At 51.8% G+C, this 27,930-nt stretch overlaps 1 protein-coding gene and 1 long non-coding RNA gene across 4 annotated transcripts in view; one reads left to right on the top strand and one right to left on the bottom strand.

Annotated features, from left to right (window-relative positions):
• GNAO1 (G protein subunit alpha o1) overlaps window positions 1-27,930 on the top strand; it is a 154,051-nt gene that overhangs the window by 108,780 nt on the left and 17,341 nt on the right. For all 3 annotated transcript variants that reach the window (XM_084756321.1, XM_084756320.1, XM_084756322.1), the window contains exons 4-6: window positions 21,122-21,282; window positions 25,602-25,730; window positions 26,576-26,705. In XM_084756321.1, coding sequence (XP_084612447.1) covers window positions 21,122-21,282; window positions 25,602-25,730; window positions 26,576-26,705 — 420 coding nt within the window. The remainder of the gene's footprint in view (window positions 1-21,121; window positions 21,283-25,601; window positions 25,731-26,575; window positions 26,706-27,930) is intronic.
• LOC311582987 lies at window positions 7,817-12,303 on the bottom strand. Its single transcript, XR_014774347.1, has 3 exons — window positions 11,852-12,303; window positions 10,751-10,764; window positions 7,817-10,711 (listed from the first exon to the last, which is right to left on the bottom strand). It is a non-coding gene; the product is annotated as an uncharacterized lncRNA (long non-coding RNA).

Here is a 27,930-nt window from a genome sequence, read left to right as displayed (position 1 = left end):
CAGCTTCATCCAGGGGAGTTAATGGGAACCTTAGGCACAGGCTAGGAGGGACAGGAAGACCTAGGCCCAAGCCCTAAGTCTAACTCGCAGCTCTTCTCTGGACCCTTGTTCTCCTGCACCTTGATCTCAGTGCCCAGGGAAAAGATGGCTAGAAGCAGGGCTTTCTCTTCTGGCTCTGTAAGAGCTCCGCTCAGATGGTTTGCAGTGTGATGGGAGGGGGAGACTGATGTTTAATTTTTGGGGGTTGTTGCACTTTGTTGTTCTGAGGAGTTATTTTTAGCCAGACCCCAGCTGTACTTGCATCGTCCTTTCTTTCCACGTAGAACACAGCTAAGCTGTGATGTGGCTGACAGATTTGGCAGGAAAGTTGTATGTGTGTGTAATGTGTAAGGCAGTGGCTATTACAGGGAATTCTTTTTTTTTTTTTTAATTAAAAATGGTATTTATGTAGAGGTTTCAGAATGTCAACAAAACAGCTGCATTTTTTTTAAAAAATGGAGTGGTATTCAGTTAACAGAACAATTATTCCATATAAGCTCTATCAAAGACAACTGCAGAGGAAGAACTACTGCGCCACAGATAACTAATCCGCGCTGCCCAGCAGCCAGCCTGCTTTAAGTTCCTGCGACAGTTTACAACCCCCAACTGCACCAGTTAGGGTTAACACTATTGAGAACTCAGCCAGGACAGGGCTGCAACACGTTTGGTAGTGGGTTAACAGAAAAGACTGCAGTTTTAAAACATCTTAGTCATTTCTTTTTCTTTCTTTCTTCTTTTTTTTTTTCTTTCTTTCTTTAAAAGAAGTTGTGTATGCCGTGGGTTGACTGCCTTTTAGATAAAACTAGAACCAACTTATTCGTCATCTTCATCTCCATCTTCTTCGTCCTCTTCCTTGCTCTTTTCATACTTGGCAACTCCCCTCCCCCTTCCCCCCTGCGTCAGGCTCCCTTTATGTCTGTAGGCAGCACTGTCCCTTTTGTATTTTTTCCTTGCACTTAGCAACCATCTTTTCCTAAGGCTGCCTGTTGTCTGCAGCCATCTTGTTCCACATCACTCCCAGTTTCTTCACATTACCAGTGGCTAAGCTGAGATGTTTTCCTTTGATCTGGGGGTGATGCTCAGAAGAGAAGGCTGAAGAAGGCCTCTTGGGTGCTTTGGGAGCTTGAGGTTTTTTGTTGTTGTTGTTTCCCCTTTGGGAGGGACCTAGATTTTCCTTTCTCTTTGATAACTAGCATCATCAGTCTTCACCATGTCTTCAGCTCTCCTTTGTCTTCCGCCCCAGTGCTTCCTGGTTAACCAGGAAGCTAACTGGAGCTTCCGGCGCTGCTTCCTGTGTTCCTCCTGGCACGCTTCCACGCAGGCTGTGGATGATGATACTTTGCCTCTTTGCTTCTTCTCGTAGCCTTTGCCCCTGTTTTGCTGTTTCTCCTCAAGGAGGGGCGCAGTGCCCATCTGGCTCTTACGTGACCCTGTGTCATCTCTGTGGAGCTTAGTGAACGGCGGCATCTGTGGTGAAGTCTTACACGGAGAGATACTCCGCATGTTGAGCATCTATCTGACTTCACTAACTCTCCGAGAACTGCCAAGAGGCTGTGCTGGTCCCCACCTACGTTTGAAGATGCAGTGAAGATGGCTTAGGCCCAGCGAGGCTAAAGGGCTGGGTTTCCTAACCTAAGCACTGCTCACAATTGCTGGTTCACATGGGAATGAATAGGAAGGCATGAGACCCTGAGTGCCCGCAACCTTGCGTCTTCTCCCAACCGTGGCACCTGTCTCACACCCTCTCCTTCCAGCTCCCTGACACCCCTCATCGCTGTGCTGTTCTGTTTTCAAGGACTCCGCTCCTGTCTGGGTTTACTAGATCCCTGTGCCCTGGCACTTGCTAGTTCAGGCTGCTGACTTTTTCCTGAGCTCTCTCTACCACCACGTCCCCTTTCTTCCCCACTGGCTAAAACACCAGTGCCCCAGAACCTAGAGCTGCCATCTCCTTCCTGTGTCTCAGTTTCCCAACTTGTATGAGGAAATGCAGGCAGCATCTTTTCTCTCTTTTCTTTCATTCTAACTTTTTTTTTCAAGAATTTTTTTTTAAAGTCTTGTTTTACGTGTATCGGATGCTTCACCCGCGTGCTCTTTTCTGTGACCAGCAGTACCCTGTGTGTGCAGGGATTGTGCGCCAGGTATATCTGAAGGAACTTTGAACACAACTCGCCCCTGACTTTCCAGTTGTTAGCACCTCTCACTGTCTTGCTGATTTCTCCGTCACGTCACTGGCTCCTCACTTGACCCAGTGTCCTAAGCTTTATAATTGTGTCTTGCTCTGACATTTCCTTGTTCTTGCATGTCCCAAATTATTACAAGCAACTGCTTTATAATTACTTCTAATGCCTATAAATAATGCCACCCAAAATTTCTACAAAGATCAAATGCTGTGGCAGCACCTGGCATGTACCCAAGACGTGCTGCCTGTTCATCCTGCCTGGACGTGGGTACCGCTGGGCTATCTCAGGGACTTCCAAAGCCAGTCAGGGTGAGGTCAGTAGAAAGGAGCCTCTCTAGGTAGCCTGCTATGGGTTTTTGTGTAATTTCACTGTGCTTTGGTGTGCCAGCTCTAGCCATGGCTGGTGCAGGATACACCAGAAAGACACAGACCAGCTTCTCAGTCTTTTGGATGCTGATATAGACAGGAACCCACCCCCAACCAATTGGTGTGGTTTAGAGCCCAATGCGGTTCTCAGGGAAAAGCTGGGTGTTGAAGAGACAAGAGGCATTTCCTGAAACAGGCTCCACCACTCTGTCCAGCCTCACAGAGCATCCCAGGTGTCCCTAAAACATCACCTTCAGTCATTTGCTGTGTGACACACCCTGATGAGGAGAAGATTGGGGAGCATCAAGGCAAGACAGAGCTTGAGCCTACATCTGGACAGTGAGGCTCTGAGTAGGAGCAGGGAGCTCCCCTGAGATGCGACATCCAGAGTGCTCACATACCATCTGTAGCATCACAACAGCGATGGACAGTGACCTCAGAGATGATCCAACATGACTAAATTCAGAGAGTACCTAGCTGTGGCATCTGCACTCCCGCTCGCCACGACCTTCCATCCCTGATAGTTGCTGTTCCTCACAGTGCTAGGCTTGCCCTCTGCATCTTCTCTGCTTCAGTGGCTTGGCCTGCAAACTGAAGAAGCCACCACCTCTGTCTATCTAGTGCAACTCCCTCGTTCCATGCGGCCTGTCAAGAGGGAGCGATGTGATAGAAACACCAACTTTCCTAACCCTTGGGTTCAATGTCTTTTCAACTTTTCTTTACCAAATTCATGCAATGAGTGTTTATCACTTACTATATCCCTGTCTTGTTGGATCCAGCACCCTGGCATCGGTGTTCCAGTAGAGGGGAAATGACTATACATACACACCACGGAAGGTAAAGGCCACACTCGGTGCCACCTCAACAGACAGAGACAGAGGTCCAGGCATTTGTGAGCCCATCAGGAATTTCCTTGACTCTCGGTGGCTTTGAGGCCCAAATTCTTAGCTGAATACTTACCTGTCTTCTCTCAGGACTGGTGACGACCTGGGGCCACCCAGGCAAGGGGCTCACTGGCCCTTTATCAGGCTGCTGTTCCCGTAGTGTTGCTGAGCCCCGCAGGACTCTGTAGCCAGGGAAAGTGATGGGTGCTAGATGACTGAACTTAACATCACGCCTTAACTTTTGAGGGCTCTAGCTCTCAGTTCCTGAGGGGAGAAGAGCCTCTTGGGATTAGTTCCACGGTTAGACTCAATGGTCATTTCTAAAGTTTCTCTGGGGAAGGACAGATACAGGCAAACACTTTACACTTTCCTGGTCACGTGCTTTCTGCGGGTTTTCATTTGCAGTATTCCAATCCAGGTAACGTAGGAGGAACACTAAAGGGTCTGGAATTTACGTAGGAAATCCAGAACCTCACAGCAGACTGCCCTGTGCCATGCATGACTCATGTCTACAGTGTCACTTGCCACCCACTTCAGACTTACCACAAACTGATGACCTGTTATGCCAATACATGTAGGCTACACCATGTGATTGTGTCACTGTGTCACTCACATGTAGATGTCAAGGGAAGACACTCCCACCTCTGCTGGAACCAGCCAGCACACTTCTCCAAGTACTCTGGAGGCATCGGGACAGCCAGAAGTCCTAGAGTCCCCATTCTGTTGAGCAGTGATGTCAGCTCCCCTCATGGCTTATCTGCTATTCTGGGCTTCCTGTTGTGGTAAACACAAGCCTTGAGAATGAACTCTGGGCAGATCCTCTTCTGTCTCCTTAATCCTACCTGCACTGCCTGTCCCTCTAAGGACAAAGTGCGGGCGTTTCCCACCCATCTCAGCTTATGGCCTGGAATACATCCAACAAGCAGTACCTCCCAAGTTAAAACAACAGTGAGCATGGCTCAAGTGGGCCCTGCCCTCTCAGAGTTCACCAGCTCCTTGGGAAGAGAAAGAGTCGGCAAAGAAACCAGACTGTGTGTTTACATGCTGTGATGGTTCATTTAAAGAAATGAAAAGCATATTGAGATGAGAGCACAAATGTCTGCTCTTGACACTTTGGGGAGGGGGTACAGGGGAGTTCAAAACTACCCTTCTCGTGTGGGTTTAGTTTAGACTGAGATGAAGAAAAGGAGGAGGAGAATCTTACAGCCTGGAGATCTGGGGAAAAGCCAGTGCAAAGGCCTGGAGCTCCATCTCCAGCACTGTCTGGAACTGGCATCAGGGGGGCCTGGGCAAAGCCTGGAGAGAGGCAAGGTAACTGAGTAGGAGGAGGAGGAAAAGCGGCTGTGAGTGATAGACGGGAGCCTGCCTGGCCTGGAGGTAGAGCACAGGATGATGAAGAGAGCCCCGGGCCACAGCCCAGGGAGGGGTCCTCGGAGCTGTGTTGGCCTTAAGTTGCTCAAAGTCCTACAGATCGTGGACTTGATGACAGACATTTATTGTCTCATAGTAACTAGAGGCCAGAGGTCAGAGGTCAAGATGGCAGCAGGGCTGGTTTCTTCTGTGATCTCTCTATGAGCTGTAGATGATCATCTTGTGCCTGTGTTGTCACATGGTCTTCCTTCTCTATGCGTCTATGTCTTAATATATTACAAGATGAGGACCTTCCCTCATGATGTCATCTCAACTTGAGCACCTCCCTAAAGATGGAATCCCAGAACACAGTTGTATTGTGCATCACCAGAGGTTGGCATCACAGCATAGGAATTTTAGGAAAACCTGAATCAGCTTTTAACAGATCTTCCCAAGTGTACCCGTGGAGGACAAGGGAGAGAGGATGGTAGACATGGCACCTCAGGAGGCCACAGGAGACCAGCCCCAAAGCCACCTGTTTCCTCTTTGTTGAAAGGGTGATTAACAAAGAAAGTGAGGGACTGTCCTAGTGTGTACAGTGAGTGGGCTGGGGAGGGACAGGACCCCTGGGCCCAGCTACTCCAGTTTCTTCCCTCTTCATCCCTACCATGGCCCTGTGTCCAAGAAATGCCTAGAATGCCCGCCTAGGAGTGGCCTCAAAGCCCCTCCCTCTGGGTTTCTTCAACCTCTGGAGCTAGTGGACGACCCTCCGCAATGGCTGAGCCTTCCAGTTACTCCCCCCACCACACACCGAAGATAAAAATAACTACGAGGAAGAAAAGGCCTTCAGGAAATTACCTTGAAATTCAGAAAACATGAAGCCAGGTGCCATCTAATTAAGATGACATTTTAAAAGGGGGGAGGGGAGGGGAGGCCTAGGTGGCATTTTAAATTGCAAGCTGATTGTACAGCCTCTCTAATTTTGGTTCCGAGCGAAGTTTCCAACTGGAACAGAAAACAGGACTTCAAAGACACTGCCTACCACTGGCCATGCAAAGGGGGTGAAAAGAACAGCAAGGGGCCCCTGGGCACAATGTGGCCTACAGTCTGGGCAAAGGCTAGGAACTCCAGGGGCTGCAGCCCTCTTAGGGGCCTGCTGGGAATCAGTGGGACCACCGCTGGGAGGAGAGCTAATCAAGACACAGCCTTATCCTTGAGAGCAGCAAGCAGTTGTCCAGCTGAGGCCACTTTGGGGGTACCCACTGGACAGAGCTCCAGCCTAGGATGGCCTCAGGCTGGTGCTCTACCCCAGTCTCCCCCTGGAGAGTTTTGTGTGTAGTTTTGGGGGATATGCTTTTGAGGGACTCCCTCAATGTGCTCCAGGCTTACCAGGTAGAGAAGGCCTGCTCCCTCCTTCTAGTTTCTTTCCCAGAGTGTATAGATGCGGTGGGAGGTGGAGGCGGGGAGTGGGGGGATGTGAGTGGCCATGGGGGGGAGTGAGGGGGATGTGAGTGGCCATGGGGGGGTGAGGGGGGTGTGAGTGGCCATGGGGGGGAGTGGGGGGATATGAGTGGCCATGGGGGGGAGTGAGGGGGGATGTGAGTGGCCATGGGGGGGAGTGGGGGGATATGAGTGGCCATGGGGGGGAGTGAGGGGGGATGTGAGTGGCCATGGGGGGGAGTGAGGGGGATGTGAGTGGCCATGGGGGGGAGTGAGGGGGATGTGAGTGGCCATGGGGGGGAGTGAGGGGGATGTGAGTGGCCATGGGGGGAGTGAGGGGGATATGAGTGGCCATGGGGGGGAGTGAGGGGGATGTGAGTGGCCATGGGGGGGAGTGAGGGGGATATGAGTGGCCATGGGGGGGAGTGAGGGGGATGTGAGTGGCCATGGGGGGGAGTGAGGGGGATGTGAGTGGCCATGGGGGGGAGTGAGGGGGATATGAGTGGCCATGGGGGGGAGTGAGGGGGATGTGAGTGGCCATGGGGGGAGTGAGGGGGATGTGAGTGGCCATGGGGGGGTGAGGGGGATGTGAGTGGCCATGGGGGGAGTGGGGGGATATGAGTGGCCATGGGGGGGTGAGGGGGATGTGAGTGGCCATGGGGGGGGAGTGAGGGGGGTGTGAGTGGCCATGGGGGGGTGAGGGGGGTGTGAGTGGCCATGGGGGGGAGTGAGGGGGATGTGAGTGGCCATGGGGGGGAGTGAGGGGGGATATGAGTGGCCATGGGGGGGGGTGAGGGGGATATGAGTGGCCATGGGGGGGAGTGAGGGGGATGTGAGTGGCCATGGGGGGGGGTGAGGGGGATGTGAGTGGCCATGGGGGGGAGTGAGGGGGATGTGAGTGGCCATGGGGGGGAGTGAGGGGGATGTGAGTGGCCATGGGGGGGAGTGAGGGGGATGTGAGTGGCCATGGGGGGGAGTGAGGGGGGTGTGAGTGGCCATGGGGGGGAGTGAGGGGGATGTGAGTGGCCATGGGGGGGGGTGAGGGGGATGTGAGTGGCCATGGGGGGGAGTGAGGGGGATATGAGTGGCCATGGGGGGGAGTGAGGGGGATGTGAGTGGCCATGGGGGGGGGAGTGAGGGGGATATGAGTGGCCATGGGGGGGAGTGAGGGGGATATGAGTGGCCATGGGGGGGGGAGTGAGGGGGATATGAGTGGCCATGGGGGGGAGTGAGGGGGATATGAGTGGCCATGGGGGGGAGTGAGGGGGATATGAGTGGCCATGGGGGGGGAGTGAGGGGGGTGTGAGTGGCCATGGGGGGGAGTGAGGGGGATGTGAGTGGCTGGGGGGGGCAGAGTGAGGGGGATGTGAGTGGCTGGGGGGGGCAGAGTGAGGGGGATGTGAGTGGCCATCTGCCCTTGGCTTCTGCATATCGTCTCCTGTCTACATTAGTGTATTACACACTCAGAGTATCAGGTTCTGCTGTTACCACTATGGCTTCTCACACTGCCAACCCCGGTGTGCACACATGTGCGTGTACACACATGCACGCACGCACACCATGAGAGGGATGCATGCATGGAAAGCACCACAGTTTTTCAGCTGAGGAAGCAGTCACACACAGTCACAGTAACTTGCGCAGGTCTTAGAAAGTCAAATCTTAGAATTGTCCACAAGTTTGTGAAAATTACTCTTCCCCATTCCTTCTACCGGGCCTGCTCACCATCAGGCTCCTGGCCCCCTCTGAGGTATCTATCCCATGGTTCCTTTCAGTCACCATCTTACCCTATAGGAGAGGAAACTGCATGATTAGTGTCAAGTGAGAATGGGCAGTGCAAGAAGAACAAGTATGTTGTTTGTGGACTGCAGCCCAGTGGGCACCCAGCTTCCTGCTCTTGCTCTTGCGCATGCCCACCCCACCCCACCCCACCCCCGGAGTGCCCGGGGTGCATCTCTGGGACCTGGATCATGCTGGGTGCCGGGGCAGTGCTCCCTAACGTGGTGGGAGCAGATACTTTCAGTAAGGTGGGTGACCATGAGATTGCTTACAGTTTTTATTTCAAGTATTCTTTTATCTTAATGCATCAAGCATCTTTTTAGGGCTGGGACTGGAGATAACACGGTAGAATGCTTGCCAAGCACGGGTCAGGCTCCTCACCCCTACCACCACTACCCCACAAAACTGCCTCGGTTTTATAGGTTGTGCTGCGTTTGCTTGTGTTCAAAATAAGTTTCAGTAAAAAAAAAAAAAAAAAAAAAAAAAAAAAAATTTAATGGCAGATACTTAGTTACCTAGAGTGGTATAAAACACAACATAAATCCAACAGATATTTATTGCATGCCTACTGTGTGCCATGTAGTGTTCTGTGTGAAACATGGCTTTCCCTTTGGGGCATGGAGAGCATGGGGGGCATGACACAAATAGGGCGAGACTCCGGAAAACTTACCTCTATCCTCAAATACCCCTGGCGTGTGTTATTTTGTCTGTTTCTCTTCAACGCAATAGACGGTTTGTGCCCAGTAATCTATTAAGCTAAGCAGAGGCTGGATATGATGCAGGGAACAGAAACAAGGGAAAGAAAGACACGGTAGATAGATGTGTTAGCAAAGGCGCCGCTGTGATAGCAAACGCTCCTCCTGACTAGCCCCTGCCCAGACACCCCCCTCCTCTGGGACATGGCCCCACCTCTTCCACCAGGCCTGGGAAGACAAGACAGACTGACCACCATGGGAAGCAGGTGTGTGGACCATGGTATTGCCTCTGGAGCCAGGGGTTGGACTTCAGCAGGTCCCTACCAGCCAAGTGACATTCAGCAAGTCGTGTCACCTACTGAACAGAGGAGATGGGAGTGACAGGGCAGTGCAGGAGGAGAGAGAACAAGAAAGTAAAACAAGTACCTTGGGGAGGTGAGCATGAGCCCAGGTGGCACCTGGTGGCCTGGTGAGTGGCCCTGTCATTTCAGTGACTGAATGCCAGCTTGAGCCAAGGCCCATCTCCCCCAAAGTGGGAAGGGAGCACCATTGCAGACTCTGGTGCTCGAGGAACACAGGGTTTTTTCTTTTGAAGCAGAGAGCCCATCGTCCTTAGCCTCCAGGTCTGGACCCAGGCCTTTCTTCACACAGTGACAATGTCAGGGGAAATCAGTATGAGAAGGGCCGAGTGGGAACGGAAGCAGAGCGCTCTCATCCCAGACCCCAGAAAAGGTGGTCAGGCCAACGGCATCCAGCATGGAACAGCTCTACCCACCCGCCCCTGGGCTGGCCTAGGCACTGCAGGCTGCCACCTGTTCCTCCTTCCTCCTTGCCAATGTGGCCCCTAGAAACTTCCTTAGCTCCTTAGTCTCCCATGCTCCTTCCTCTGGAAAGGCCAGGGATCAAGAACCCAGGGAGTGGGCATCCAACCCTGGCACCGCTGTGACTTCCACCTCCCACCTCACCCAGGCCAATGGGCTGGCACCTCTCCCTGCCCCAGCTGGTGCTCAGCCACAGCTGCCTCTCTACCTTACCTGTGTTTTAGCTGATAGGACTATTTGTCATCCTTGGTTTTTACACCTGTCACCACCCCATCTGCCTCATGTAAACACTGCTGGAATCAACACACGAACCCTGGGTCCCCAGGGCAGGCACCACCCAGGCGCTCTAGGGCTCTGTTCCCTTAAGGCAGGGCTGAGGAGAGCAGGTGGTAACAGCAAGCGGTCTCCCAGGTGCCAGCTTTTCCTTCAAAGGACCTGTCCAGAGGGAGCTGAACTAGGCAGGCTCCCATCCACCCCTGCCTTGGGACGTGGCCACACCTCCTCCACCAGGCCGGGAAAGACAAGACAGACAGGCCACAGTGGGAAGCAGTGCCGTATGTGGACTGTAGTGTTGGCTCTGGCGCGAGGGTTGGGCTTCTGATCCCTGCTGGCCAAGTGACACTCAAGTCTTGGAACCCAGCCTGCTTCAGTTTCTCTGATAATAAAATAGAGGAAGCAACAACATTTGGTGCCTTTGAAAGAAAAGGCGCCTACAGGCTAAGGAGATAGCTCCATCTACACAAGCCTAAGACCTCGAGATCGGCTCAACCAATGAGCTCCCGGGTCAGTGAGGGACCCTGCCTCGAAAGAATAAGGTAGAAATCGCCGAGGAAAACATTGAGCATCAACATCTGGCATCCACATGCACCTGCCTGCCACTCCCCAAGCTCTGGCTGTAGCCTAAAGCCCTCCTCTCCACCCATGGGACTGTCCACCACACCTCAGCCAATGGAAACTGCAACCGCCGTACTTGCCGTTGCTGGTGGAGGTCTGTAAGACCCTCTACTCAGAGTCCCTTGAGGCAGGCGCCACCAGTCTGTGAGATGGGATTGGGCCAGAGGAACAGAGTCACAGCGTTCAGTAGCAGGGCTCTCAGTCAGCCTCTCCGGCCAAGCCTCAAGCAGGCGCTCGTACACCCTTAGCAGCTGAGACCCTGTGTCCCTGACACAGAGTGCAGGACCTCAGGCTGGAAGCCTGCACCAGATCGTTGGGTCCTGCTAGAATTAAAAATAGCCTTCTGCTGTCACTGTGGTTATTTTTATGGGTGCCTTGTATTTAGACTGCTTTATACAGATTCTCCGTTTTCCATAGGAATATGACATTTATAAAGTACAAAGATGTGTATAAGAAAACTAGTATTAGTCACCAGCTGACGCAGGACCTGAGCAGAAGCTATGAAGGTGTTGGGGAAAGAGTCTGGTCTACTAGTTTTCAGCTTTTTATTTTGTGCTTGTGTGTGTGTGTCAGAGTTCATATGTAATTGCATTAGAAGTTAGAACTAGGGAGCTGGAGGGATGGCTCAGCAGTTAAGAGCACTCACTGCTCTTCCAGAGGACCCGGGTTCAAGTCCCAGCCCAGCACAATCATCTGTAATTTCAGTTCAAGGGATCTAACATCCCCATCTGATCTCCACAGGCACCAGGTATGTGCATGGTACACACATGCACATGCAGGCAAAATACCCATACAAATAAAAAAAAAAAAAAGAAGTTAAAACCAAGAAAATGTTAAATATTTCTTCTTTTAAAAATAAATATGGTAAACTCATCACATGGTGCCTTAAGTAGCATTTTATGAAATTTTCCTATGGTTTCCAAAACATTTTAGTATAAAAAATTCCATCATTTATTATCTTCACAGATCTCTTTAGAATCTTGCCTGACAATGTAGCTCTATCTGACGTGGTTTTGCACTTGATCTAACGTGATGTGTTGTTTTGGCTGTAGAAAATTATGTCCCTCGCCCAAATACATAGCTTAAAAAGAAAGGAATATTTGACTAGCCTGTTTCAGAAAATTACTCTTTAAAATTCTCCAAAATATGAAGCAGCCTGAGTGTGCATGTTGTATTGTTAGAACTGAACCCGGGGTCTCATGTGCTAGGGAAAGCTCCCTCCCATTAAGCTCCCCCCCACCCAAGCCCACCCACTCACCCCCACCCACTCTTTCTTCTGATACAAGGTCTCACTGAGTTGTCCAGACGGGCTCAGAAGTCCGGGTCCTCCCACGTTAACCCTCTTTCTTCTTTTTCTTTTTACATTTATTTATTCATTCATTCAGTGTAAGATAGTGTGTGCGTTACCTGTGGAGATCAGAGGCCAACTTTTGGAAGTGGATTTCTCCTTGTACCAAATGGGTCCAGGTGTCAAAACTCGAGGCATCAAGCCTGGCAGCAAGGCCCTTACCACCCGGCCATCTCACTGGTCTGACCACTCTAACGACGGTGCAAGTCTGAGCCTGTTAGGGTGTTGGTGAATGCTCTGGAGAGGGTACCAGTCTGCCAAACTGCCAGCCTTAATGCTGCCTCTGCCCTCCCCAGTGTGTGTGTGGAGTCCCAGAATCCATCTTTCCTCTTCCCTAATTGGGTTGCTAATATCTGCTGGCTAGGCAGCCCTAATTAAACCATTCATCGTTGTTACTCTGTATGCTGAGGATGTGAGGTTGGCCATTATCACTTTCCCTTCCCTTTGACCAAACTCTCTGTGGGCAATCTGAATCTGCTCTTGTTCATTTCCTAGAAAATCAGTCTATCCGATTTGAGTTCTTTTCTCCTTTCTTAAAAACACTGGGCTCAGAAGAAAGGATACAGAGGGTGAGGAGGGCAGCGTGAGTTTGAACATTTCTGTCCCGGCCACCAAAACTCGTTTGTGAATGAATGTAGCCTGCTTGATGACTCACTGTTCAGAGTGCATCTACACCCGCCCAAGAGAGAAGGGCAGCAACCAGAGAAGGGGTGTCGGATGAGGTTGGCCCAAAGGGTGGATGGCTGGAGCTTTGAGTGTATGCCGTTACTCACCATGTTAGGACCGGTAAAGGCTGGGTAACAAACACACCACTGCCCATGAAGACTGGACAGTCTCGGGTCGCTGAACGATGTGAACAGGGCCTCCATCTTGCACTTGACGATCCTGTCCTGCACCCACACACCTCAGGCCTCCACCGAGTCCCTCGTGCCCGTTTCAGGAGCCTCAGGACCATGCTTGGGGTTCAGCGTTTCCCACTGCCACAGCTGCTCCACTGTAGAACCCCCACACTGTCTCAAGAGGGAGGCCAGCACCCTGTGTGAGCCCCAGCCCATCTGTTGCCAGGGGAACCTCCACAGGCTTCTTAGTCTCCAGGTCCCATTAGTACCTAGAAGAGGTGCAGGGCTGTGTGGAGGGCCGGGACGTGGGAGACTGGGAGGCCTAAGGGGCAGGGCCATTGTCTTGACTGGAGAGAGAAGTCAAGGCTATAAACTGCCAGATTCTCAGTTTCGCTGCAGATCTTTGTAGAGAATTATGAAGGTTCTCCCCCAAAGCAAGTGGTGGACACACACAGCCGCCCACAACTTTGCGAGCCGAAGCATGCTGCAGGCATAGGCCCTGCTAGGAGCCTTAAGCTCAAAGGAGAGATGAGCCCCAAACACATCTGGTCCCAGCCAGCAAGTGCCTGGTGTGCCCTAGTTACTGCTACTGCCAAAGACAGGCCACCATGTCTAAAAATGGATGGGTGGTGGGTGGCTACCACTTCTACTGAGGGCCACAATTAGAGCAAGGACCCTGGAAAACAGACCCTGCTGGACATTTGAGGCACCTGAGGCAATGCTTCCTCTGAGTTCTAAGGCTCCGAGGTAAAGCAGAAGGCTCTTTCTGTGTGAAGGAACTGTGACTGCTTCCTCACATGTACAGGCCTCAAGACAGGTGTGTCTGGCCGTTTTCAGACTGCCAGCTATACTACTCTCTGCCTGCTGGAACTGCAGGGCATCAGTAGGGCCTCAGCATCTGGGGTCTCTGCCCTTCAACAGTCCAATAACATAGCCCTGGCACACAGAGCTGGGCCCTGCTCTGTCTTAGGCCGCCGGTTCCTCTTGTTGGTCTGTGCTCTCCTGCCCTCTGGTGGCGATGGACACAACTGCAGCACAAGGGGCAAGGTGGGGGCCAATGAAGGCCTTTGCTGCAGCTGGAGAGCTGCGGGGTAGGAGGGGGGGGATACACGCCCATACTCACACTTTCATTTCACTCGGCCTCAAAGATTAGAGATAGAGGAAAATTCTGAGCGATCCAAAGCAGCTACTCAGATGGAAGGGGTTATTATTATAATTACTATGATTATTGTTATCAAGATTATCGTGCTTGCCTGAAAGTCTTGTACAAAGCAGGTTTATTTATGTCAGCTTGTTGTTTGTGTCTGAGGCGCTTCATCTTTGCTCATAATAACTAGCAGTTGTGGGGCTCTTTTATGCTGCAAAGCTGTGTCACATCTTCAGCCCATCTCCTCTGCACAAATAGCCTTGTGCACCGGGTGCCAGTAGGAGAGCAGAGATTCTGAGAGGGTGTGGTCCGTGCAAGGCCAGCAGGTACACGGAGCCAGAGCACCTGAAGATGCCCTTTCCTCTCCACTGTTATCCTTTTGTACATCCTCTTTCGAGAGGACCTGGGTCTTTTGTGATCCTTTGGCTCTCGGATTCTTTGCTGCCAATTCTTCTAGGAAAAAAAAAAATCTACATACATTGCACTCAGGAACAGTGAAAGGTTTAGAAGGCCCAGGTCTTAAGACGCAGTTTGCTCTCCTGCCTTCAGATAGTGAATGTACCAGGCACCTTGCAAGCTCCTGCAGCACATGTTGTTGGGGTGGAAGATGTGTGGCCAGTGCTGTCCTCAGTCAGTCACTACTAATGTTCACCCTAGGATATGGCACGGAATAGACAGTGTAGATCCGCTACATCTCTGAGACATTGGGACAGAAGTTGGCATATGGGCTGCCTGTGGTCCAGCAAGTGGGAGCCACTGTGAGCAATGGACAGGCCCTCACTGGTCCCTGGGAACTTACAGTTCTTCTGCCCTAATGGATTCTAGCCCTAGAGACCAGCTGGAGCATCTCTCTGAAAGCAACAACCTCCCTATTGGGGGACCAATGGGCTGTCCCACTGGCTGACACGTCACCAGATCTGGCTATGGATTGCAACACATGCTTGAGATCTGGCCTGCAACACATGGTCTTATGGCCCATCCCTCATAGTAGGGGATCTGCCATGTGCCTCCAGTTCAAAGGCATCACTACCCTAACACCACCCTGGACAGTCTCTGCTCCCCAGCAAGGGCCTCAGGCAGCCTTCTTCTGGAGAACTAGGCCAAGCTGCCCCTCTGTCTCCCTGCCCATTACCTGTCATCCTTGATGGCATGCACACACAGGTCTATACAAGGGGTCTTCTAGAACCCTGGGATGCTCCAAAGTGATTCTCGTTCACCCTGAGTGGCATGAGTCCATTTGCATGTCTACACTTGGAGTAAGAGCCATTTAACCAGAAAGGCCATGCCATTTAAAACAGTAAGAATGGCCATGTCATTATTCCTTTGTCGTTGATGTGAAAAAAATACACGCACACACACACACACACACACACACACACACACACACACACACACTTCTAGAAGTCACAACTGCTCCCAGCCTCCTGATCCTAAATATGAACAGCACTGACTACAGTCCTAGCTGCACCTCAGAGAAGAGTCCACACCTCGCAGGCCCCTGTCACTATGGTGGTCCTGTTCACCACTGTGTGGCCACAGCAGCTCAAGAGGTGAGAAAGAACACAGCCGTCCACCTAGGAGGTGCTAGCACAGCCGCCATCGTGTGCTGTGTGTCCTGTTGTTTCACACGATGACCCTGTGGAGAACACGGATGCTGTGCCCCGCTCGTAGAAAGGACTCAGGACCATCCCAGCACTCTGAGAGAGGGAGGAGCCGCTCGTGCCAGCAACTTTACAGATGGTAGGCACCCAGTTCAGGGTGCTGTCCACAGTAAAAGAGGAGGGGACTCGCACGCTAGAAGAGCCCTATGGCCTTAGCCATAGGAAAAGCATCTTCACAGAAGCCTGAACTTGAGCCTGGTTGGTTAGGAGGTAGAACAGTCGGGACTACTGAGATTCAAACATAAAATGACCCCCACCCAAGCAGCGGAGCTTCAGTGCAATTTAACAAAAGAGGGGACCAGAACACTGCAAGGAAGTACATATGGTTTCTGGCATGGAAGAATCCACACATTGATTTTTTTTTTTTTAAACATTAATCTATCCCTGTCTTGGGTCTGCCTTCCTCGGTGGCCACTCCACACCCCTGCAGACTTTGGGAGCCTTTATTGGTAGTTTCAACAAACGACCTAGGGGCTGGTTGAGGAACTGTGACTGGCTGTAAGCTTAATTTGACAAATATGGGTGCACCCCAAACTGTATACGGGTCAGTAGAATTTTAGACACTACCAGAAGATAGTGTCAGCCCCATCCACACTCAGACTGGTTCAAGTAAGGGTGCTTCTGGACCCCTGGGGCTCCGCTGCCTTCAGACAAGAGTGGAGACTCTAGAGGTGGAGAGCCCAGCACCCAGCAGAAAGGGCCTGGCCAGAGGCAGAGGAAGGTGGCCTGGCTCCCAGCTAGAAGCTGGCCCTCGCTGGGCCCCTGCATTCCGGCTGAGGCAGGATCCCATGGCACGCTTCTAGAGATGATAGGTCCAGCAGCATCCACAGCTAGGATCTTTGTCTTCTCAGGCAGCTGTAGGCAGCCACTGCAGACAGGGTAACCTTATGCCGCAGAAATGCACTTCTCACAATTCCTGAGGCTGGGAAGTCCAAGGGCAAGTGGCTGGCAGCTTTCTCAGCCTGTGAGGGCCCACTCCCCGGTTCACAGACACTGTCTTCTTGCTATATCCTTGTTGCACAGCATGGAAGGGGAGAGGGTCTCTCTTAGGTCTCTCAGAAAGACATTAATTCCATTCATGAGGACTCCACCCTCACAACCTAGAGATCTCTGTCATGGTAACTCCGACACCATCACCCTGGGAGTTGAGATTGCAACAGAGGGGTTTGGGGGAACACAAACATTTGGACTGCAGCACCTCGTGAGTCTGCTTTGCCAGACCTCATATTGTCTGGGCCCACTGTGAGCAGCAGGAGGGCAGAGGGCTGTGAGCCGCACCTATGGCTTAGGAGGAAGCTTAGACAAGAAGATCACGGTCAGGGTGAGCCCGATTCTCCAGGCCTGAGGGCAGTCAGGCAAAGGGACAGCGTGGACTCTCCCTGTTACTTGCTTGGCATCCTCCACAGGCTTCCAGGGATGTTAATGGAGCTCCTCTTGCCCTCCATGACTGCTTAGGGGTCTGGACTGGGCACTAACATGGCCTCAGCTCTAGCCTCAGGTGACCTCTCTAAGATGAGTCCTAGGCTGTCAGCTATAGGGTAATACATGCTAGGATCAAGCCTAACATGTTAATGTTGAAGAGCCTTCATCACATACGGTTGGCTGTACGGCAGCTGCACGCAGGGCACTATGTGAGCTTCAGGGTACCGTGAGAAGTCAAGAGATCACCCTGCCCCGAGAAACAGGTGCCTTCGGCAGCACCGGCACAACACGGGATGGAGGCGGGGCATTCAAGGTAGGCATGGTCGGGGCAACAGGACCCTGCACAAACGGAGTACCTGAAGGAGATTCCCAGCCTGAGCAGCTCATGGAAGGAGAGGACTGGCTGTGGCTGGGTCTGTCCCATGAGTGGGGCTTGGCGGCACATGATGATTTCATGCCTTAGGAACAATGGGGAACTATTCAAAGAACATAAACGGAACATTAGTTATTAATAAACATAGTTATTGTAACCATTCATGTTAGGCTTGATTGTGAATGCTCTGAAAACAGTTGTTTAGATAGGACAGAAATTTTATGTTTTAAAATAAAACAAGCCAGCTGTTAGCACACCTCTGGATAACGCTTGAGTGCAGTTGTCAGGACCTGGGTCCTTTTCAGATCACTGTCCCACCTTCCCTTGAGTGAGGTTCCCACTGAGCTGCTGGAGCCGCAGCGACGTATCTAAGTTCTGAGCAGGAGGAAGGGGAAAGGGGGTGAGAAGATGTGTCCCTTCTCTTGATCAGTTTCTCACGCAGTCACTCAGGTACAGTGCTGGGATTTGAACCCTGGGACTCATAGTTGCCAGTCAGACACTCTCCCTCTGAGCTATATCCTCAGCCTCAAGGATACGATCTTTATTTAAAAAGCAAAAACAACAAAAAAAAAAAACTAGCTGGGCATGGTGGCGCACGCCTGCAATCCCAGCACTCAGAGATGCAGAGGCAGGCAGGTCTCTATGAGTTCAAGGCCAGCCTTAACTACAAAGCAAATCCAGGACAGCAATAAAGAGCAATCCTGTCTGGAGTGGGGGGACTATGCAGTTTGTGTGCAGGGAAGAGGGGACTTACCATGTGTCTGGGGGTCGGAGAACAACGTGTAGGAGTCTCCTACAATAGGGCTACATCCCAGGGATAAAACTCAGGTCATCAGGATTGGGCCTCTACTCACGGCGTTGTGGATGTAAACATGTTTTTGTTTTGATCCCAAGTGAGGGATGGGGAACGGACTCGTGAGAGAACAGGTGATGCTTATCCACTAGAAGATGAACCACCTCGTGCAGGGGCTTGGTTTTTGCCAGCTGAAACACATCTTAGTGCAGACTCTGAGAGGAGATATAATATGAGCCCAAAACAGGAGGCGGGGGCTTTTTTGGGTCTTGATATTGTTTGGTTGTCAATCACTCCACTTCAAGATGGCTCCTAGAGAGACCGCTCCAGAGAACGCTTTGGGCCTCGAGGTTCAAATATGGTTGAATAGCTGGTCTGCTGCAATCCAGCTAACTACGCCAGGGGAATTGCTCCCAGGAGCTCAGTCCAAAAAGGCCTACTTCTCCTGTTCCCATTAACCTCTTTTTCTTTCCTACCTAGGGTAGGTAGGTTGGAAGGGAGGTGTAAGAATTAAAAAACCCCAAATAAAGTAGGTTTGGAAAAGGTTGGAGCCTACACCATGGAGCCATTCTCATCGGCCTGGATCTTCTCTTTAAAATATTTCCTTGTTGGGGCTGGACAGATGGCTCAGTGGTTAAGAGCACTGACAGCTCTTCCAGAGGACCTGGGTTCAATTTCCAGCAACCACATGGTGGCTCACAGCCATCTATAATGTGATCTGATGCCCTTTTCTGGCCTGCAGGTGTACATGCAGGTAGAGCTCTGTATACATAATAATAAATAATAAATCTTTTTAAAAAATAAAATAAAATATTTCCTTGTTATACTTGAGCCTACTCCTGTTACGTAATTTGCTGATTAATCTCCCTAACTACTTGAATCATTAAGATACACAGCCTTTAGTTGTATGCCATTATGCCCAGATAAAAACGTAGTATTCTACCTGGGCGGTGGTGGCGCACACCTTTAATTCCAACACTCAGGAGGCAGAGGCAGGCGGATCTTTGAGTTCGAGGCCAGCCTGGTCTACAGAGTGAGTTCCACAACAGCCACAGCTACACAGAGAATTCTTGTTTTGGAAAACACAAAACAAAACAACAGTTGGGTGATTTTTCTAAAGAATAGGGGAGTCTTGGTGTTAGGAGCCTAGTGGTCTCCAGCTGTGTGGCACACAGGCTGCAGAGAGCCAGACTGGGGCCACAGGCAGCTGGTGGGGACACAGGGAAAGAGTGGCCTCCATCCAGCCTCTCTACCAGGGAGGTAATGTCACCGCTGTGGGAGATGAGAAGAGACCAGGGACAGGCGGAGGCCAGCATGTGCTCCTCCCTCTCAGCTTTCGTGGGGAGGAGAGAGAGGTCTGGATTCCTGAGCTGTGTGCCAAGAACACCAGGACAACCCCTAGCACAGCTGTCCAGGCTGCAGGCAAGCCTTCCCAGGTAGAAGCCATAAAATCCCCTGTCCCACATGGGACCCACAGTGTTACGTGTGCACCACACAACATACGTGGTATAAGATTTATTGTAGACGCATGGGGAGAGACGGAAGGGGGCGCCCCGGGGTGACAGAGAGAAAGACATCGAGACAGAGACACACACAGAGATAGAGAGCGACAGAGAAAGAGAACGTAAGAGAGCTGGCAGGTTTGTCTTTTTTGTCCTGGGCCCCTGGTGGCAGTGGCAGGCGATGCTAAGCAACCTGGAGGCAGGCTTGTGAAGCTGCTTGTGCGTTAACACGGAGTTTATCTACACACAGCCTCTGTGTGTCCCTCGCATCCTTTATGCCGGATGTGACATGGTTCTGGACATTCAGATTGGAGCATGATTCTGACTCATCTGGCCTGCCCTATGAGCCCCTTGAATCCTGCCCTGTTCTGGATCTGTCATTGTACAGAACTGACAGGCTCCTAGGGGGGTGGGGGTCGAGGAAGTTGCCAAACTCCAGCTAGGTCCCCTTGGCTGCATCCCACAGGTAGGAAGACAGACCCAGAAAATTCAGAGATGCCTCAAGGGCAGTCAGGCCAGGCAGAGCAAGCCGAAGCAGGCCCCTGACTCACAGGTCCCGCAAGCTGTTTTTAGCTGCAGGTGGAGGCTGCCTGTCTTCTCCACACACTCCTCCTTGAGTCATTGTGGCTGCCTGGGGCAGCAAAAGTCCACACTCACCTACTTCCCAGATCATCCCTAGGAAACCTGGCTGCCTTAGCAGACAATCCTCCCTACCAGGTAAGGTGGCTTAGAAACCCAGGTGTTTGGAACACTGTCCTCAAGGCACCGTGTCTGGGTTCACATGGTGGGCGTGGCCTTACAGCTTCCTGCCAGGGGTCACTTCCTTGCTGGAACAGGCGGTGGGGAGAGCACAGCTGACAACTCTCCACAGGGCTTTGGCAATGGACAGGCTCTAACAAGTTAAATGGCTACCTGCTCAGACAGGAGGACTGGAGAAGTCTCCAAGTAGCAGAGGTCCTACTTACCCTTTATGCAGAGCCTTCTGTTTGCCACAGGCCCTCCTGGTGTTGACCTCTTCTGACCTTTGTCTCTCCCACCCCAGAGGATGCCTATGGCTTTCAGCTCCTCCCACTTACTTCCTGGACTAGCTAGCTGGACAGTGTCTCTATTGGCTTTGGTAGGCTGGTGTTGAAAGAACTCAAAGCAGGCCTATGCAGGCTAAGATAAGGAAAGGCAAGGTGCTGGACACCGCCTCCCCAGCCTGGGTGAGCCTGTTAGCTTCCATTCTGACCCTGCACTGCTCCTTCCATCTGCCCCCTGGTGACAAATGTATTGTTGATGCAGGAGTTTTCGAGACAGGGTTTCTCTGTGTAGCCTTGGCTGTCCTGGACTTGCTTTGTAGACCAGACTGGCCTCGAACTCACAGAGATTCACCTGCCTCTGCCTCCTGAGTGCCAGGATTAAAAGCATGTGCCACCAATGCCCGACAGTCCAGGATTGAAATGAGGCCCAGGCCCTCGGCTCCCAGAACCACTCATATCTCCTGAGCAGGATGGACTGAGTGGTGCCCTGACCTGGGGCGACCGTCCTGGTAGAGACTGATCAGAAAGCCCACCAAGGTCTCAGAGCAATGTGGCCCTCTGTCCCTGCAGGCGGACTCCAAGATGGTGTGTGACGTGGTGAGCCGTATGGAAGACACTGAACCCTTCTCTGCAGAACTGCTTTCTGCCATGATGCGACTCTGGGGTGACTCCGGGATCCAGGAGTGCTTCAACCGATCTCGGGAGTATCAGCTCAATGATTCTGCCAAATAGTAAGTGTGCACACAGGCTGGAGGCTGGCACAGGCCGAGGGATGGGGACGGGGGGCCAGGCGACTGGGGAGGTGAGCAGGAATTCTGGCTGCGATAAAAGCCTGAGGCGGTGGCACCAGGGAGTGACAAGGACTTTACTTCCTGTGCCCACAATGAGGAAGAGGCCAGGGAAGGGAAAAAGTAAAGAGGTAACCACATAGAAGTTTCTGGAAGGCAGGAGCCAATCACCACCTCTCCTGGACCATGCTGGTACCCTACAGGGGAGGCTCCAGGCTAGCAGGTAGGGCCTGTTTCTTCTAGAAAGCCCCAGGTCATAAGTATGAACCGAGAGCCACACAGGAGCCAGCTGTGGTGGAAGGCACCTTTAACTGCCAACACTCAGGAAGCAGAAGCAGGCGGATCCTTGTGAGCCAAAGACCAACCTGGTCTACACAGAATGCCAGGCCAGCCAGGCATCCACAGACAAATAATATCTCAAAACAAAGAAAATACATATACAAAATAAAAACAAATAATAACAACAACAAAATATATACAGGCAGAAAACAATGCAGACGGCTCCATCTAATTCAATTTCTAGGAAAACAGTAGACTTGGGCTGAGGTTTAGCTTGAGTGCCTGCTTAGCACATGCTGGGCCCTGGGCAATATTTAGCAGCACAAATAAGTGTTAAAATGAAATCCATTACTTTGTGTTTTTAGAATCTTTATTATGTATTTATTCGCTTTGGTTTGTTTTGTGAGACAGGGTCTTACATAACCCAGGCCGGCCTCAAACTCACTACCAGCTGATGATGCCCTCAAACATTTGATCCTCCTGACTCTGCCTCCGCCTCCCAAGTGCTGGTGTCACCACCACTCCCAGCTTTCTTCCAGCTTTAAAGTAAAAAAAAAAAAAAAATCAGTACTTCTCAGCCAAGAAATGAGATAAATAAGCAAATGTGTCTCTCAGTATTGTGCTCTAACTAGATAATGAGGAAGAAAAGAGGGAGGTTGGGGCAGGAAAGGTGAAGAGACGTGGCAAGTGGTAAAAGCCACAGCAGGTGACAACCTGGGTGGCCCCGGAGCCCTGGAGTGGATGGTAACACTGAAGCTCGACCCTAGTGTTTGTGATCATGGCCTAGGCTTTCAAGAGGCGCTTGCAGTGAACTCTGCCGGCTCTGCCCACCGCCCAAGGATGTGAGTGCACCGGCCTCATCTGACGTACACTGTCCCTGTGCCTCTCAGCTTCTCTCTGATTCTTGAGGCGTTGGTTGTTGTCAGCTCCGGGCACCCAGAGGCCAGGGATCATCCTACACTGGACAGGACAGCTCCCAAACTCATAACCAACTGCTCCAAGACATCAATAATATTAGCTGAGATTAATAAGCCACAATCTCTGGGCCAGGTGATAGCCACCTGATCAGGAGATGGAGGCAGGAGGGTGGCAAGTTTGAGACTAGCCTAGGCTATACAGTGAGGCCCCTGACCTACAATAAAAACTTAAGAACTGTAATCTGCATTATACTAGTATAGCCAGCTGGCCCCAACAAAACAGCGGTCAGTATTGACATGTGGTCATTCCAGTGGCTATGATAGCAGCTAACAAACTAGGGGCCAGAGTAAGGCCATGAACTTCTTCCCAGTTCTCATGCCTGCATAGGACTGTGCATAGGCAGATGCCTATGGTAGCCCCAAGCAGGTAGTGGCTTGTCCAGGCCACCAAGCTCTATGAGCTCTCAGGGACACTTGGATGAGCAGAGGTCCAAACTCCCTGTGTACACTCAGATCACAGGCCTGACAGTGGCCTCCCTGAAACCAGATGGAGCACCTGCCAGCTCCCTCCACGACCTCCTGGGTATCCCTGCAAGCTAGAGCTCCGCTGCCCCCTGACCCCTGCTGGCCCAGGAGGACTATTGGGGGGCTCCCCAGAGGGCCTACTGGCCTCAGCCTGTCTGCTGGAGGTCCCCCAAATATTCCTGTCAAGTTTTACCCATTTTATTAATACTAAAATGACTCCTTGCAAAAGCAGCCCATCGACGGGGCATCACATGAAATGAACAGCACCTCCCCCCACCGCCTGTCACCCTCCCTTCAGCTGGTTCCATTTACTCGTCCTGCTCTACCCAGGATTTCCCGGCCCTTGCCTTGAAACATGAGTAAATATGGAGCTTGGCTCACCTTCCTGGTTCCCACACTCTCCCAGCACCTCCAGTTTTCTGCTAGTTTCAAGATTTTTTTTTCCCTTCCTGTGGTCACTGTAATAACCTTAAATAAGAAGTGTGTGTCAGCATGTGCAGTTACCTGTCCCCTCCCTCTGAATTGCATTCTCTGGCTGTCCTCTGCCACCTTCTAATCTTGTCAAGTACTGTGGTATTCTCCTGGTCACATCTCCTGTGCCGCCTCTCTGAGAGAAAACCAACAGCAAGATGGAGAGGGAGACAGGCGCGCAGATGCCCGAGGGTAGAAGGACCTTAAGTGTGTCTTTGCCTTGTCCTGTCTCTCTGCGTATCCCACGGTTACCTGGAACCTGTTTTATAGCTCAGACTGGCTTCCAGCCTCCTCCACCTCTAGAGAGCTGTGGCTACAGGTCCATGCCACCACAGCTTACTCTCATAAATGTGATTTTTGGCCCAGGGCTATGTTCTTTTAGGAGTTAAACTGGCCAGATAGGGCTGTGAAATTGCACAGCTTGGGAAGGAGCCATTAGCATCCTAAAGCCCAATTAATTACCATGTTGCCCTACCCCAGCCCTGCCTCTGTGCACCCTAGGCTCAAGGGCACCTGCTCTGTTGCTAGACTTCTGTTGGTCCTCACTCACTTCCTTGGTCCTCACTTACTCGAGGTCCTTCTGCACCAACCATTAATCAAACAAATGCTGTGTAGACTTGCCTACAGGCCAATCTTATGAAGACGCTTTCTCAACTAGATTCCCTCTTCCCAAATATGTCTAGGTTTGTGTCAAGTTGAAAAGAAAAAAACCAACCAGCATACATGGTTTGGGAGGCTTTGGTGAGACTCAGCATAAAGTGAGACCGTAGGACAGCTTGTTTGTTCAGAGGGCGTTGCCCAGCTGAGGTGGTACTAGCAAGACAAAGGGTTCCCCAGGCCGCTTGTCCAATGGGGCCGTGGACATTAGCCCAAAACTAGAGGCCGTTCGTAGCCTGGTGGATGAGTCAGGCACAGAAGACTGAAGGCATAGCCTTCCCTCATACACTCTGGCCTCCTAAGGAATCTCGGAGGGTGGGGGGGTCCCCAATATCACAGACCCAATACTGCTGCTTCAGCTTCTTCCCCTGACCCTCCCCCACTTTGCCTTCTATTGAGAGCATTAGGGCAGCCCTGGATTCCAAAGATGTGGGCTCTAGGGGGCTCCTCCCACTGCTTGGCTGAAGTGGCCCTGACCCACACTTACGTCAAATGGGAAGAGCACACAGGCCTCTAGGTAAACAGGGAAGAAATATCAAATGGTAGATGGATGCTCAGACCCTCTCAAAGTGCCATAGAGCATCAAGAATGAAGGCATTGGAGCCATGGGACTCACCGGCATTGAGCTGCAGTTTGCGCGGGGGGGGGGGGGGGTGTTTGTTTTCATGGGTTTGGGGGGACAAGGTTTCTTTGTGTAATAGAGCCCTGGCTGTCCTGGACTCGCTTTGTAGACAAGACTGGCCTTGAACTCACAGAGATCTGCCTGTCTCTGCCTCCTGAGTGCTGGGAGTAAAAGTGTGTGCCACTATGCCTGGGCCTGAGCCTCAGTTTTTTAGAGTGTAAAGCAGTATATTTGGCACAGAAAAATTAAAGATGGAATGTGAATACATGTATATTAGAACCTGGGACTAGAGAGATAGCTCAGTGGTTAACAGTACTGGCTGCTCTTCCAGAGGACATGGGTTCAATTCCCAGCACCCGCATGGTAGCTCACATCTGTCTGTGACTCCAGTTCCAGGGGATCTGACATCCTCTTCTGGCCTCTGTGGTGCACATCCATAACAAAATACACATAATACAAAAATAAATATATTTTTAAAAGAATAGATCCTATCTATTGGCTATTGCTATTTTTAAATGAAGACATAACAGAACTGTGCTGCGAACTTGGTAGTCTCATTCGCAGGTCTCATCCCAGTGTAGCTGGTCTACATGCCCAGCTCCTTTGAGTCTGAGTAAGAGGACCTTAGAGATTGCAAGTGTACAACCCTCAAGCTCTCTCCTACTTGTCCCCACGTTCACTGACTGGTCCCACAGTCAACCTTGCAAAGGCTGTGGCTGACATGGACTCTAAAAGTAGTGAGCCTGGCACAGGGCCCAGGTCCATGGACTGCCACATGTTGTCATCCCCAGCTACCTGGACAGCCTGGATCGGATTGGAGGCGCTGACTACCAGCCCACTGAGCAGGACATCCTCCGAACCAGGGTCAAAACCACCGGCATCGTAGAAACCCACTTCACATTCAAGAACCTCCACTTCAGGTGAGGCCTAAGGAGATGGCGCCTGGTGACAGGCCCTGGCGGCGGGCTCTAGTGATGGGCCTAGTGATACGGCAGAGAGATGGGGAAACATCCATGGCCTGCCTCGCCTCATCTGCATAGTCAGATAGTGTCTTGCCTCCAGGATCTTTCTCATTTGGTCAGACAGCTTGACACCAAAGAAGCCCATCTGGGTACTTGGTTTCTGCCAAGTTCAAAGGCTAAAAACAGCAGGTGGTTTGCCTAGGAGCCCCCTGCACGAGAACATGGCGGGCAAGCCTGAACAAGGTAGGTAAGCCCAAGTAATGCCCGGGAGACCCCAAAGATCACTGTAATCTCAAAGCTGCAGAGGCTGAGAGAGCAGCTCCCTTGCTCACACCCTGGAGAGCCTAGGGAAGGTGAAGACTTGAGGAAGAAAAAAAAAAGGTTTTCCCAGGTATAGAACATACGTAGGACCCAGGCTCTGAGGGCCTAAGAACAAAGGCTTTAACTGTACTGCCAGGTTTCTAGGGCCCTGCTGGAGGACGTTGCCTGCTAACAGAACCGTTATGTGCTATGTAAGGCCTGGTGACCCCTGGGTCGTCTTCCAGGTATGGTTTCTTGACATCAGAGGAAACTAGACAGGGGCCGAGAGGCGAGGCAGGCCTTTGAGTCACTCTCCTTGAGCACACAGTTCAGGCCTGGGACAGGTCTCAGCTAATGAGAGCTGCCTTCCAGCCCAGAGTGGCAGGGGTTCATCTGTCAGTCTGTTGGTGCACAGGATGAGGTGCTGCGTGCCCACTGCTCAGCTCTCCAGCCTCTAGATCCCAGGCACCCCCACCCTCACAGACCTCCCTGACTTCCTGCAGGCTGTTCGACGTTGGGGGCCAGCGATCTGAACGCAAGAAGTGGATCCACTGCTTTGAGGATGTCACGGCCATCATCTTCTGTGTCGCACTCAGCGGCTATGACCAGGTGCTCCACGAGGACGAAACCACGGTGAGTGGCCTGAAGTGAAAGCTGGCCGTAGAGCAAGCCAACGTTTGGAGGCCTCCGGCCTCACAGACAGGCTATGCCAGAGGCCCTCGCCTGTTCTGCGTTGCCAAGGCAACTGCCAACTGAGGCTAGTGCGATGGACCTGATGCCGTTTGTGTACAGAATCACTGCAAATAATGTATCAGAGTTGGGGGCCTTGGCCCGTATGTACCTTGTTAGTAAACAATGGGGTCACAGGGCTGTCAGACAAAAAAAAAAAAAAAAAAAAATTAAGCAAATCCCACAAAGCCAGACTGCAGCCAAGCAAGAGCATATGTGCAACAGAAAAGGAAGCTTTAGCTTGTTGTGCCCTTGCCGGGGCTCTGGCCAGCTGGAGAGGTGTGGGGCTGCCAGGCCAAGAAGGGCACCAAGAAATAAGCATACTGGTAAGTGTCAAGAGTGGTTTTGGGCTTTCTATATCAAACTCAGCCTCTGAGACCTGCACCCTGGCTTGAGAGGGGCCTTGACCTGCCTGCCCGTTGGCCTCGTCCTGGCTCTGATGCCCATTGGGGTACTGCTAATCGCAGGCAGTGCCCTTTCTGCTGGGGTCTCTGCCATCTGAGAAGGGGGGCAGTGATACAACTAGCCCTGTCCAAAGCTGCTGATCATGGGTGTGTTTCTGGCTCAGCTGTGCTCAGCCGGTGGAGATATGATTATGGTGATTGCCCTGAGCCTGTTACATCTACTGGCCTTTTCCCATTTGGAGTCTCAGCCTTTGAGTCCACTGGTCTGTTCACAAAGCCTGGAAAGGGACTGAGGCCCCCACTCATGTCCTACTGGGTCATTGGCGACAAACCTGCTTCTGAAAGTGGGGCTCATGGTTGTGGGCTCACACTTGGGCATCTGCCCTCTGACCTGGAATATAATCAGACCCTTCACCCCGAGCCTTGGGATCAGCGCCAAGGGTCACTGGAAAGGCTTGTGGTCATGCTGGCCTTGAACAAGGTCTGTCTTCCTTATGAGTCTGATTTGTTTACCAGCCCCAGTCCTGTCACTGTTGGTGTCTGTGGGAGGTGGGTGAGCGCTGGGGTGTGTGCTGTGAGGGTACAGTGCTGGTAGAGAAGGACCCGCCGTCCTGAGTGCTTTACACAGTGGTGGGGCTTTTGCCGCTGGTAGGAGGGGTGGTCCAGGCTTTTCCTCGTGTGCTGGCTGGGTTTCAGGACTGTGAGTCAGTGCCTATGGCAGGCTG

Source organism: Acomys minous, assembly GCF_964271855.1.
Source record: "Acomys minous genome assembly, chromosome: 14".
In the NCBI taxonomy this organism is placed as follows: Eukaryota; Metazoa; Chordata; class Mammalia; order Rodentia; family Muridae; genus Acomys; species Acomys minous.
The sequence above is the reverse complement of the archived record's forward strand: the minus strand, read 5'-3'. Positions and strand labels throughout refer to the sequence as shown.